Source organism: Schistocerca serialis, chromosome 10 (genome assembly GCF_023864345.2).
Source record: "Schistocerca serialis cubense isolate TAMUIC-IGC-003099 chromosome 10, iqSchSeri2.2, whole genome shotgun sequence".
NCBI classification, from domain to species: domain Eukaryota; kingdom Metazoa; phylum Arthropoda; class Insecta; order Orthoptera; family Acrididae; genus Schistocerca; species Schistocerca serialis.
Window position 1 is genome coordinate 191,074,067 of NC_064647.1, and position 15,150 is coordinate 191,089,216.

The window sequence follows — 15,150 nt, forward strand, 5'->3', positions numbered from 1 at the left end:
AGAAAAAAATATATGAACTCTAGTAAGAAAACAGATTACATCTCTATAAATTATCTGCATGTTGCGGAAACCTGCTTCACTGGTGGTCCATGGCGGAAGTTGTTTCGTTTTCACTAAACTTCAGTAGGCTGGCGACACATGAGCAGTGAGAACAAGACAACTTCCGCAGACACAGTGCTTATCAGTGAAACAAAGCGTCGCATCATGCAGATGTTTTGTAGCTTTGCAGCCTGTTAGTAGCGCTCGTGTCTTCTTCTCTTTCTACGTTGACGGAAATTGAAAGTGCTGAACCATGAAGCACCAGTCCGATTTTTATCAAATCTTGTGGACAGTCATCACATAATGATTATTAAACAATTGACTTGCATGTCCATGACCATGATCAGTATGAAATGTGGAACAGTAAGCACAAATACACTCTTGTATTCTTACATGCATATATGAAAGAACAGACACTATCGCCGAGCAACAGGATAAAACTGAACAGGACATGCAATATACTTAAAATTGACAACTTCAACAGATAATTGAAAATTGTGTGTTTTTCTTCACCATATATGGGGTCCACAAAGACATATTTTCCTAGAAATTGAGGAAAGAAACTTATTTGAACCCATAATTCCAATCCCAAAGAAAGCAGGTGTTGACAGATGTGAAAATTACGAACTATCAGTTTAATAAGTCACAGCTGCAAAATACTAACGCGAATTCTTTACAGACGAATGGAAAAACTAGTAGAAGCCAACCTCGGGGAAGATCGGTTTGGATTCCGTAGAAACACTGGAACACGTGAAGCAATACTGACCTTACGACTTATCTTAGAAGAAAGATTAAGGAAAGGCAAACCTATGTTTCTAGCATTTGTAGACTTAGAGAAAGCTTTTGACAATGTTGACTGGAATACTCTCTTTCAAATTCTAAAGGTGGCAGGGGTTAAATACAGGGAGCGAAAGGCTATTTACAATTTCTACAGAAAACAGATGGCAGTTATAAGAGTCGAGGGACATGAAAGGGAAGCAGTGGTTGGGAAGGGAGTAAGACAGGGTTGTAGCCTCTCCCCGATGTTGTTCAATCTGTATATTGAGCAAGCAGTAAAGGAAACAAAAGAAAAATTCGGAGTAGGTATTAAAATTCATGGAGAAGAAATAAAAACTTTGAGGTTCGCCGATGACATTGTAATGCTCTCAGAGACAGCAAAGGGCTTGGAAGAGCAGTTGAACGGAATGGACAGTGTCTTGAAAGGAGGATATAAGATGAACATCAACAAAAGCAAAACAAGGATAATGGAATGTAGTCTAATTAAGTCTGGTGATGCTGAGGGAATTAGATTAGGAAATGAGATACTTAAAGTAGTAAAGGAGTTTCGCTATTTGGGGAGCAAAATAACTGATGATGATCGAAGTAGAGAGGATATAAAATGTAGACTGGCAATGGCAAGGAAATCGTTTCTGAAGAAGAGAAATTTGTTAACATCGAGTACAGATTTAAGTGTCAGGAAGCCGTTTCTGAAAGTATTTGTATGGAGTGTAGCCATGTATGGAAGTGAAACATGGACGATAAATAGTTTGGACAAGAAGAGAATAGAAGCTTTCGAAATGTGGTGCTACAGAAGAATGCTGAAGATTAGATGGGTAGATCACATAACTAATGAGGAAGTATTGAATAGGATTGGGGAGAAGAGAAGTTTGTGGCACAACTTGACCAGAAGAAAGGATCGGTTGGTAGGACATGTTCTGAGACATCAAGGGATCACCAATTTAGTATTGGAGGGCAGCTTGGAGGGTAAAAATCGTAGAGGGAGACCAAGAGATGAATACACTAAGCAGATTCAGAAGGATGTAGGTTGCAGTAGGTACTGGGAGATGAAAAAGCTTGCACAGGATAGGTTCAAATGGTTCAAATGGCTCTGAGCACTATGGGACTCAACTGCTGTGGTCATAAGTCCTCTAGAACTTAGAACTACTTAAACCTAACTAACCTAAGGACAGCACACAACACCCAGCCATCACGAGGCAGAGAAAATCCCTGACCCCGCCGGGAATCGAACCCGGGAACCCGGGCGTGGGAAGCGAGAACGCTACCGCACGACCACGAGATGCGGGCACAGGATAGAGTAGCATGGAGAGCTGCATCAAACCAGTCTCAGGACTGATGACCACAACAACAACAACAAGGTAAGCTATGTGCAACAAAAGTGACCCTGGTGCAGCGACCACGGCATCCTTCTGGATAGCAAAGGACATGTATTCGGTTCCCAGGTACATTCACTTTTTTTCATTTGTATTTTTTTCGTTTCGAAATAGGTAGGACTAGGCGGGTTTAAGTATGTAAATCAGTAACGAATAATAAAAAGGTACTCAAGTAAATTTCTGAAACTACTTGGATTAGTAAAGAATTAGAAATTTAATCCTGGTCGCTTTACAATGGCTCTTTCACTCAATCTTTTACATATCCTCAATTGCTTTCGAACAACTAAGTGGATGGTAGTTGTCACAGAAACATTCCCAGCAAATACACTCGAGGCACTAATAACGTGTTACAAATGCAGTCTTGGTGCAACTACATCGTTCCTTCAGAAATGGTTCAAATGGCTCTGAGCACTATGGGACTTAACATCTGAGGTCAGCAGTCCCCTAGACTAAGAACTACTTAAACCTAACTAACCTAAGAACAGCACACACATCCATGCCCGAGGCAGGATTCGAACCTGCGACCGTAGCGGTCGCGCGGTTCCAGATTGTAGCGCCTAGAACCGCTCGGCCACCCCAGCCGGCTTTACACTTACAAATATTTCTTTTTCGGGAATTAATTTTTATGTATACTACGCATACTAAAACATTTCCTGGAAAATTAGTACTGAAAGTCGGTCACAAATTATACTATGAAGCGTATTGCATCCTCGTAGTTGTCCAGTTCCCGCTGGGTTTCTAGAAAGCAGATTACAGTTTTGAGGTCTTGAAACGAAGTTTTTAACTTGACGATAGAAATAAATATCACACTGATGGCACACTGGTGTGCTGTTTCGCAACATTACTTCTACCGTGCAAGTCGGATGGCCCTCGCCATCTGCGAGTACAACCATGCAATCACGCAAGATAGTCAATCCCAGGAATCCAATATCAGTCAAAACTTATCAGCAATGTATGGTTTTAAAATGTTCTCAAAATATATTTTGCAAATTTAATTTGCCAGTTTACCGGATTTGGAGAGACTGACGTCAACATATGTTAACAAATTGGTTCAGCGATTCACCTCTTCTGTAGCCTGAGGACCAATCATGTGTTCCTTATAATCACAGGAGAAGTTTAAGCAACATGTTTCCATACGTTGTGATGGAACACCTTGCCGAGTGCGAATGCGTTATTTTATGCATACTGCCAGCCGCGATAAGGGTTCGTTTTTTTCCCTCAAGCGATAAAGTGAGCCGAATGCTTCTCTTCGAATCCCTGTTACTCGGAGCAGTTTTCACACAAACGGGCTAAAAATTTCAGTTATTTTCTAAGCTATGTATTTGAGGAATTTATTTGCCTGTCTTGTTATTATTCCTTACTGATTTAATTACCTTATTAGTAAGAAAATTAAATCAATAAGGAATAATAACATGGAGTTTAGATTTAGCTTAGTTTTAATTAACTCTCCTATTCCTCTCAGTTTCGAGGGGGAAAAAAGCACTAATGAGGAAAAAGAATGCACTTGGAAAGCGAACACAGGCTCTATACACCTGGGCCTTGGTCCAAGCGACGCTTACCTTTCCGAAACATAAGTGGTTCAAAATGGTTCAAATGGCTCTGAGCACTATGAGACTTAACATCTGAGGTCATCAGTCCCCTAGAACTTAGAACTACTTAAACCGAACTAACCTAAGGACATCACACACATCCATGCCCGAGACAGGATTCGAACCTGCGACCGTAGCAGTCGCGCGGTTCCGGACTGCGCGCCTAGAACCGCTAGACCACCGCGGCCGGCAAAACATAAGTGGCAGTCAAAAAAATTTCTTTTCCCGATTTTTATGGAAATATGCGTTTGTAGATAGCATACATGCTGATGAAAAATGCTCAGTTTTCACTTATCTACCAGTCTCCTCAAGTTTGAATCGACTACATGTCGTCAAGTTCAAAAATGGCTCTCAGCACTATGGGACTTAACTTCTGAGGTCATCAGTCCCCTAGAACTTAGAACTACTTAAACCTAACTACCTTAAGGACACCACACACATCCATGCCCGTGGCAGGATTCGAACCTGCGACCGTAGCGGTCGCGCGGTTCCAGACTGTAGCGCCTAGAACCGCTCGGCCACCCTGGCCGGCTGTCGTCAAGTGCTGTGGCTGAGGCCCCCCCCCCCCCCCCCTAGTGAATTCACGATATTTCCAATAAAGGGTCAAATTAAAATTTTAATTAACAGTAACTGAAACATATTTTTCAATTAAATAAAACCTTTTAGTTCATTTTCTTGCCAGTTGCATGAAATAAATTACAATTTGATATGCGGTAAGTGCTAAATTAAAATATGTCTACAAATATACATTAGGGACACTGTACAACCTCTAGAAATAAAAAGTATTTTATTTCCTGTTCGGTCTTGCTCGTTTCTGCACAAATTTTAATTGACTGTGACATTTTCATGCATCCAGTAGCAAAAAACAAAAATATATCTTCACTTCTAAGTTTCTATCGAATATATATTAATTAACATTTCCATTTCACAATAAATATAGAATTTAACAAGAAGTTTAAAAGTTTATCCCTAGTGGCAGTGGTGACTTTGCGAATACGTCTCTAAAATGCTACACGCTAGTCTACTAACCAAAATATTTTATACTCCAAAATCTTTTAGCCTTTAAATTCGTTATTTTCGAGGTTTGTTTTCTTCCCCCAGCTCCACCCCTGTCTTGCTACTTTGAGAAATAGATGTCTGCTGACACGCTCAAATCCTATAAGCGCAGACAGTGTTGCTCATAAGTGCGACTGGAGTTTCAGGGGACAACCTCACGAAAACTGCGGGGGAAGATCGGAAAGTAACACACAATAATTTTACTACCAAAAGATTTAATAGATAACAAAACAAACAAAATCACAAATGAACCTTTTACCTATTTTTCTTCATAGTCGCCAACATTCTAAACACATTTCTTCCATGGTGGTACCAGTTTCAATACGCCATGTTCGTATAAGTCATTTGTATCTGTCGCCAAGCGTTGGCCGGGCTGGAATTTCTGCATGTGACCGAACAGACCAAAGTCCGACAGTGCAAGGTCCGGACTGTATGGTGGACGCTGGGCACCTCCCACCCAAATTTGACGATGTTCTCTCGAACAAGACCAGCAACGTGGGGGGCGAGTATTGTCAAGAAGTAGTTCAACAGCATCAGCATTAATGTTGTGGCGTTTGTCACGAAGGCCACGACGCAACTTAACCATTGTTCATCGAAGTCCACCAGTAATACGCCCTGCATATCCCAGAACACTGTCAGAAGCACTTTCCTAGCATACTGAGTCACTTTGATTTTTTTTTTCGTACCGGAGAACCAGCATGTTTCCGTTTCCATAGAGGCCTCCCTAGTTACCGGAATGACGATTCCTTTCAGAAAGTGGCGCCCTTCTACGGTGTCAACACATTAAGTGATCCAAGCTTGTCATCTTTCGCTGGCCATTGTGGTTGTCAGTCAGGTTCTTAGGCACGCAGCGAGCACTAACTTTACGAAATTTCAGCGTGTCACGAACAGTATCGTACACTGCACCATAGCAAATGTTGAATTGTTGCGATAACGTTGACAGCTACACATCCGGGCGTTCAAAACCGCTGCCTCAATGGCTCCGACATTCTGCGGGGTTGTAGCTGTTTCCGGCTGCTCGGAGCGTGGCGAATCACTGAGGTTCACACGGCCCTCTTGGAAGAATGCACACCACCTGGAGACATTGCTACGGTCCATTGTATTGTATGTTAACCGGGAACCTAGAAACGACGGAGAGGCTCCGTCCCCGCCGCAGCCGCAGTGGTCCACAACGACTACCACAGTCCACTTCACCCCTCCGCCGCCCCACACCACTCTTTCCACAACCACTCTTTTAGGGTTAGTGTGCGGTTCGGTCCTCGGTAGACCCCCCCCCCATGGAACGTCTCACACCAGACGAGTGTATCCCCTATGTTTGCGTAGTAGAATAATGGTGGTGTAAGCGTACGTGGAGAACTTGTTTGCGCAGCAGTCGCCGACATAGTGTAGATGAGGCGGAATAAGGGGAACCAGTCCGCATTCGCCGAGGCAGATGGTAAACTGCCTAAAAATCATCCACAGGCTGGCCGGTTCACCGGACCTCGCCGCAAGTCCGCCGGGCGGATTCGTGCCGGGGACCAGGCGCTCCTTCCCAATCCGGAAAGCCGTGCCTATGGTCCATACAGTCATCCTGGCACACGCCACATGTGTCCGTGTGAATTTCACTCGGTTGGTGCCCTTTGGCCCGCAAATATCGAACTACACTTTGCTGCTCTGCCCAACTTGACAGAAGAAACGTGCGCGCCATGTTTGTTTCGTAGTTCAGGCTTCTAGCTGCACATGAAAACAAAATATCCTCTGTACCGAAAACTTCAAACTTGAGACTATATCGTAAAATTTCGACATTCCAGCTGCAATACCCGGCGTTACTTTCCGATCCTCCCTTGTACAAGACATACAGCAAACTGACATTTATCAGTGGACGGAGTATCTCTGCAAGTTTCGATTCGTAATGTGCGCCGCGGCATAGCCACATTAGGGGGCAGCCGCGTGAGAACAGGTAATGAAACTGTGCACTTCGTATTATTCTGTCGAATTACTTCGCTCCTGCAGATAGGCAAAGCAACTCGTTAAATGTCCTGTCAAAACACCTTCAGCCATCTAAGTTTCCAGTTTTATTTTATTTGCGTAAGCAGTTTCGGCGCTACATTACGCCATCTTCAGGCTCCCTGACCGACATGTCAGACGAAATAGTTAGTCCTATCTGTAGATTTCTTCTCAACACAATGACCCCTTTGATCATTAGTTGCCGACAATCGAAGGCCTCGCTGTGTTAAGAAGTAGTCTACGGGTACAAGTTGTAACCTCCCCATTACTAATCGGCCTATACTGTTTGAGATATAAAATATGACCGTGGAACGCGTATATACCTAATAGAATTTTTCTAATTGGATAAGGCTATCTTTCCCGAAGAAGTAATACCGATAAGTAGGGGGAAAGTGTACAACCGATCTTTCTGATAGAAAAGTCTACTAAAAACAAAAAAGTAATTAAATCGAACAGGGCTACAATTTGGAAAAATGAAAGTTATTTTGTGCATTCCAAATGGCTCTGAGCACTATGGGACTTAACATCTGTGGTCATCAGTCCCTTAGAACTTAGAACTACTTAAACCTAACTAACCTAAGAACATCACACACATCCATGCCCGAGGCAGGATTCGAACCTGCGGCCGTAGCGGTCACGCGGTTCCAGACTGAAGCGCCTAGAACCGCACGGCCACACCGGCCGGCTTTTGTGCATTCACTCACGAACAACGCTTGACAGAAAAGGGGTACCACTGATCATGAATCCAAAAGTTACACTAATGAACGAAAAGGAAATAATTACGGTCGCCAGCCCACTAGGGCGATTTACATCCAAAATCCTGTACAAGACGATGGGAATGAAAAACATTTATTATTAAACACTGACGTGGCAACTGAAGGATTTCACGTTTTTTGACACTAATTTTAAGTGAGTATGTAATGCTAAAGAAAACTGAGAAGTCACTTTTACGTTAAGTTTGTCATTAAATTTTGATAAAGGCAATCGAGTAATGATTTGAAAATATCCACTTAAACAGTATGTCAATTTGAACTTCTTTACGTGAACAATGACCTTCAGAGACCTCAACATAACGTCATCAAAGAAATTTAGAGAAAGGCAAGCACTTTTTACTTTGCAGTTACTTAATTTTCAAATTGGATTTCATATTATTGTCTGAACAACTGAGCCTTTTTTACTGACTTGAACAGAATTAAATACTAGAATACGTACCAAACCAAACAGCCATGTGCTCCAAGCTATATGTAAAATAAATAAAACTTCCGCACTCTTAATTTGTGCATTTCTTTAGATTTGCATTTTTTCCAGTGATAGATTCTCAAACTTCGGTTAGCATATAAGGAAAAAAGGGAGCAAGGACCCTGCTTGGTAACAATATCTGGGGGCAATGAGGACACAATAACCCTGAATTTAACTGATTATTATTTAAATAAAGTTCATTAATCAAATCACATTCCGTTGTGCTGCTGGGTTAGCCGTTAATACTCTCTACCAATGAACAGTCTTACTTCAGTGCTGTGCGTGCGACGAAACTCGGAGCCGACGACGAATCTGTTTTGCTGGAACCGCTGCTGTTGTTGAAGACGGTAGCATCTTGTGCGGCCTCGGCTAATTACAGGAACGGGCAATCGTAATTAATACAGCCTCTTCTGCCCGTCCACTGTCCTTCCCCCTGCTCTAGACGTCTGGCCGGCGCGCGTACATGATGCCGCCGAAATGGTACTCTCTACTACGAGAGCGTTAACACCACACTTCCGCACACTACAAGCGACGGAAACCGTCTCCCGCTCTCTCCGCGCGCTCTGTGCAACAACCCCCTACCCAAAGATCTTACAACGCACAATCACTGCTATTATCGTTGCTACTCAATGCAAATAACATTTCCTCTGGCTTTTTCCCAGAGCTTATAAGTTTCACAGTAAAACACAGATAAATACAATGAAACGTCATCAGACTTCTACCTAAATGTACACATACAGTGAAGCAATGTCCTTACTTATTAAAAAGAAAGCACTTAAATTGCAAATATTTACATACAATTAAAAAATTATACATCGGTAGCAGGTGCCATGCATCCTGCATTTTCTATGTTACAAAGTAACTGAATGTTCGCCCCTATTTCGACTGTATAAGAGGTTGTATTCTGCCTACATGTCGGTCAGGGGGCGTGAAGATTGCATAATGTTACTGTGAATCTGGTTGCAGCAATAAAATAAAAGTGGAAATTTAGACGGCTGAAGGTGTTTTGATTTGACAGTTACATTGAACAGCCGAGGTCACTGAACCATCTTGTACACTACTGGCCATTAAAATTGCTACACCACGAAATTTAACCGACAGGAAGAAGATGCTGTGATATGCAACTGATTAGCTTTTCAGAGCATTCACACAAGGTTGGCGCCGGTGGCGACACCTACAACGTGCTGACATGAGGAAAGTTTCCAACCGATTTCTCATACACAAACAGCAGTTGACCGGCGTTGCCTGCTGAAACGTTGTTGTGATGCCTCTTGAAAGGAGGAGAATTGCGTACCATCACGTTTCCGACTTTGATAAAGGTCGGATTGTAGCCTATCGCGATTGCGGTTTATCGTATCGCGACATTGCTTCTCGCGTTGGTCGAGATCCAATAACTGTTAGCAGAATATGGAATGACTGTTAGCAGAACATGGAATCGGTGGGTTCAGGAGGAACGCCATGCTGGATCCCAACGGCCTCGTATCACTAGCAGTCGAGATGACGGGCATCTTATCTGCATGGCTCTAACGGATCGTGCAGCCACGTCTCGACCCCTGAGTCAACAAATGGGGACGTTTGCAAGAAAACAGCCATCTGCACGAACAGTTCGACGACGTTTGCAGCAGCATGGACTATCAGCTCGGAGGTCGTGGCTGCGGTTACCCTTGACGCTGTATCACAGACAGGAGCGCCTGTGATGGTGTACTCAACGACGAACCTGGGTGCACGAATGGCAAAACGTCATTTTTTCGGATGAATCCAGGTTCTGTTTACAGCATCATGATGATCGCACCCGTGTTTGGCGACATCGCGATGAACGCACATTGGAAGCGTGTATTCGTCATCGCCATACTGGCGTATCACCCGGCGTGATGGTATGGGGTGCCATTGGTTAGACGTCTCGGTCACCTCTTGTTCGCATTTACGCGACTTTGAACAGTGGACATTACATTTCAGATGCCTGTGAAAACCTACATTTCAGCAGGATAATGCACGACCGCATGTTGCAGGTCCTGTACGGGCCTTTGTGGATACAGCAAATGTTCGACTGCTGCCCTGGCCAGCACATTCTCCAGATCTCTCACGAACTGAAAAGGTCTGGTCAGTGGTGACCGAGAAACTGGCTCGTCACAATACGCCAGTCACTACTCTTGATGAACTCGTGTTGAAGCTGCATAGGCAGCTGCACCTGTACACGCCATCCAAGCTCTGTTTGACTCAATGCCCAGGCGTATGAAGGCCGTTATTACGGCCAGAGGTGGTTGTTGTGGGTACTGATTTCTCAGGATCTATGCACCCAAATTGCTTGAAAATGTTGTGATGTACAGACGGTAGCAGAGCCAGGATTGGGAAGGTGTAGGCACATTTATTTGGTCCAAGCCTTGTTGACACAAATTTATTATTTAACAATAATTGGTTTACATCCAAGTTAATACAACTAACAGTTTAAAAGGAAATTTTAGCAATAATTTTTTTAAACATTCTGTCGAAGAACATGCAGCCCCACTCTGAAAGATTACATAAAGGTACTGTTAGTAAAGGGTATATTATGTCGTACAATAGTGCAACATGTACAAATATTAACAATTACACCAGAGAAATATTGAACATGTGATTTGTACTACATGTAAATCTAACCTTAAAAAAATCCAATTTGGCAAAAGTGGAACAAATTCCCTACTGCCTGCTTAAAAAAAATGTGGCAATGATAATCAGTTTCTTTTTTTACCTCCTGATTTCACTTAAGCTTACGTAAACCCTACACAAATGTCACTTATTTTTCTCTCATGTGACATCAGTTCACCTTTCGTGACAAATACACAAAATTCCTAAATTATTTTATATCAGTTAAGTAAGCTACAAGACAGAAATAACATTAACGATTGGTGACATGAGTAAACACCGTCAAGTTTTCAATTTCACGACGGTTGTGTTATCTAGCAAATTTTCATTTAAATACTCTCCCCACGTGTTCCAAAATCAGTTCAGTCAGTCTCGATGAGAAACACAACTGAATACACAAATATCAAGAAATAGATGGGTTTATCCCAAGCAATATTAGTAGAATTAAGAGATTTGCAATTTAAACGCACCGATTTTAACAAAGTCTAATGTAATAATAATTTGGACAGAACTTTCATAAAATCATCGATGATAGTGGATATCGTGCCATACACTATGAAACAAATTAAGAATTCTTCACAGTAGACACCTGGCACATGATGATATTCTCTGAAGTATTTCAAATCACAAACTGTTGGCTACAAGTACCAACCACATAATAAGTAATGATCATTAAATATAATAAAAGTACAGGAAAATTTCGGCCTTAGCCAGATGACGAGCACCACACCAATGCAGTTTCCTGTTACACTCGAGTGCTAGGCCCAACAAACAACAGCTGGTCATGGAGAACCACGCTAAGCAAGCGAGCATTCCGTCCTCCCCACCTGCTGCCAAACAGCCACACTCCCCGCAGTCCTTAACCGGCAGCCACCAGTTGACTCCCCGCCGCTTCCGTCCTGTCGCCATATACCCTCCGAGCCGCCCTCCACAACTGTTGCTCCGTGCACCAGCGCCCACACCGCTCAGCGACCACGCCCCCTAGCGCTGCGGCGAAAACAAGTGAAATAATCTCGCGGGTAAATCAAATGAGCTGAGCCGTGACGCGGCTCAAATGTAATCATATGTCAGTTCTAGTATAATATATAATCCTGGAAATGGAAAAAAGAACACAAATGGTTCAAATGGCTCTGAGCACTATGGGACTCAACATCTTAGGTCATAAGTCCCCTAGAACTTAGAACTACTTAAACCTAACTAACCTAAGGACATCACACACACCCATGCCCGAGGCAGGATTCGAACCTGCGACCGTAGCAGTCCCGCGGTTCCGGACTGCAGCGCCAGAACCGCTAGACCACCGCGACCGGCAAAAGAACACATTGACACCGGTGTGTCAGACCCACCATACTTGCTCCGGACACTGCGAGAGGGCTGTACAAGCAATGATCACACGCACGGCACAGCGAACACACCAGGAACCGCGGTGTTGCCCGTCGAATGGCGGTAGCTGCGCAGCATTTGTGCACCGCCGCCGTCAGTGTCAGCCAGTTTGCCGTGGCATACGGAGCTCCATCGCAGTCTTTAACACTGGTAGCATGCCGCGACAGCGTGGACGTGAACCGTATGTGCAGCTGACGGACTTTGAGCGATGGCGTATAGTGGGCATGCTGGAGGCCGGGTGGACGTACCGCCGAATTGCTCAACACGTGGGGCGTGAGGTCTCCACAGTACATCGATGTTGTCGCCAGTGGTCGGCGGAAGTTGCACGTGCCCGTCGACCTGGGACCGGACCGCAGCGACGCACAGATGCACGCCAAGACCGTAGGATCCAATCAGGACTGCATACGACCGAGGCACACAGGGCCAACACCCGGCATCATGGTGTGGGGAGCGATCTCCTACACTGGCCGTACGCCACTGGTGATCGTCGAGGGGACACTGAATAGTGCACGGTACATCCAAACCGTCATCGAACCCATCGTTCTACCATTCCTAGACCGGCAAGGGAACTTGCTGTTCCAACAGGACAATGCACGTCCGCATGTACCCCGTGCCACCCAACGTGCTCTAGAAGGTGTAAGTCAACTACCCTGGCCAGCAAGATCTCCGGATCTGTCCCCCATTGAGCATGTTTGGGACTGGATGAAGCGTCGTCTCACGCGGTCTGCACGTCCAGCACGAACGTTGGTCCAACTGAGGCGCCAGGTGGAAATGGCGTGGCAAGCCGTTCCACAGGACTACATCCAGCATCTCTACGATCGTCTCCATGGGAGAATAGCAGCCTGCATTGCTGCGAAAGGTGGATATACACTGTACTAGTGCCGACATTGTGCATGCTCTGTTGCCTGTGTCTATGTGCCTGTGGTTCTGTCAGTGTGATCATGTGATGTATCTGACCCCAGGAATGTGTCAATAAAGTTTCCCCTTCCTGGGACAATGAATTCACGGTGTTCTTATTTCAATTTCCAGGAGTGTATTTGTCCAATGAATACCCATTTATCATCTGCACTTCTTCTTGGTGTAGCAATTTTAATGGGCAGTAGTGTATAAAGGTGGACGAACAAACAACACATTTGTAAAGCAAGCTGGTGTCACGTCTCGCTGGGCAAACTGCTCTGGCCGACTTCAGTCAACTGAGTGCAGTTAATGTGGTTCTTGTGACGCAAGCAGTGCCTGTACTTAGCACCTCTGATACGAGTTACGTCCCCGGAGAGACGGTCCGCCCCCGTTAATGGTCGGTGCGGACGGAGCCCAGTACGCTGCGCAGTGCCCGGAGCCCGCTCTCGGCTGAGACGGCGGCGCGTGTTGTGGGTGCAGGTGAAGGTGTGGTTCCAGAACCGGCGCATGAAGTGGCGCCACAGCAGGGAGGCGAAGGCGGCGTCCGCACCGGCTCCCGCCCCCGCCGCCCCCGCCACCGGAGACGCCGCCGTCGACTCCACGCAGCGCGACCCGCCCGACGGCGACGGCGACGCGGCGCTGGTGGACGTGCAGGCCATCGACAGCGGCTGACGCCGGCGATCGTGGCGTGGCAGGTGGGTGCCGCCAGTCTAGGGAGGACGATGCTAAGTTCACCCAACCTGGATATGATGTGACGTCATTATGACGTATATACGCTTTAGTCGATTAACACACCTATCGACTTTTACGAACGTTCGAGATTCTAAACTGTCGTCAGCTAGTGGTTTGTTTTGACACGTGCGATTCTGATAACAGCTCAGTGTGGCAGCGTATATGTATTTCGCCAAAATAAAAGAGCTGGATATTAATAGAAGAGACAATACGTTTCGTAAAAAAGTGAAGTCTTCTTATGTCCCGACCAGATTTGATTGTGTGATTGTTGTGTTGAACGCTTACGCCGAAAATAATATTTATTTATTATCAAATTTTAGTATGGTTTCATGGTTTCATAGAACTGGTCTTGTCAGTACATATTACATTGTAGCAGCATACTCTTGCTGACTTTTTTTTCTTAATTTATATAGCTGAAAGAGAACTTGTGCAAGTTTGTTAGCTAAGTAATTTATATGTCCATCTCAAGATAGTCTTTTATCAACCATAATTCCAAGTAATTTTACACTCGGACCGCAGAGACAGGTACCTTAGTGTCCAGTAATGACTGGTGTGTAGAATGATTGAATTTCGAACTTAAAAAGAAAAATATGAGGCATTGTTGAAAAAAAATCGTCGACGGCAGATGAAATATGAGGGGAAGTGGATTTCTCAATGTAATCTTAACCAAAGGTTAGTGTCTTGACGCATCTAAAGATTTTGGCTGCTGAGTGCTTCTTCTCACCGAGTACGAATAACCGACGCACTTCATCTGGCTCAGAAATACGTCAATTGCTGCTTGAGATTCACAATAACCACGCAATTGCCCGTCGTCATCGATGCTGCACTCTTTCAGATTTTCTCTCATTAGGCTTTCGAATGCTGAACACATAATTAGAGACGAGCAAACGAAAAACAACGCACAGGACACAAACACAGTACAATACACGATTTAAACGCAAGGAACGCAAGACACATTTAAACGAATGGCGCAGAGCACAGCGCTACCCTGTCACAGCCTCTCGAAAGTTCACAAAAGTCGAATAGTCGATATACGGTTTCTATCGTTTTCGATGTAGCGTGTATACGTCATAATGACGTCACATCGTATCCAAGTCCGGTGAACTTAGCATCCTCCGTCTAGGGAGGACCCGGGGGCCAGCGCTGAGCTCCTCCGCTGCCGGCACTGAATCCCCCCTCTTGCCTTTCGCAGTCAATTGCTCTACCGACTGACGTTCCAGGAGTGCTAGTCTTGCAAGTTTCGCAGGAGAGCTTCTGGGAAGTTGAAATGTAAAAGACGAGCTACTGGCGAAACTAAAGCAGTGAGTATGGTCCTGAGCCATACTTGGGTAGTTCAGTCAGTAGAGCTTTTGCCTATGAAAAGCAAAGCTCCCGACTTCGAGTCTCGACACAGCACACAGTTTTAATCTGCCAGGAACTATCGTATCAGTGCGCACTCCGCTGCAAAGTGAAAATTT

General features: G+C 44.7%; 1 protein-coding gene across 1 annotated transcript in view; it reads left to right on the forward strand.

The window, feature by feature from the left end:
* The window catches only part of LOC126424668 (H2.0-like homeobox protein), a 28,545-nt gene extending 14,912 nt beyond the window's left edge, over positions 1-13,633 (forward strand). The window contains exon 3 of the mRNA XM_050087398.1: positions 13,442-13,633. Coding sequence (XP_049943355.1) covers positions 13,442-13,633 — 192 coding nt within the window. The remainder of the gene's footprint in view (positions 1-13,441) is intronic.
* The last annotated feature ends 1,517 nt before the right edge of the window (positions 13,634-15,150 follow it).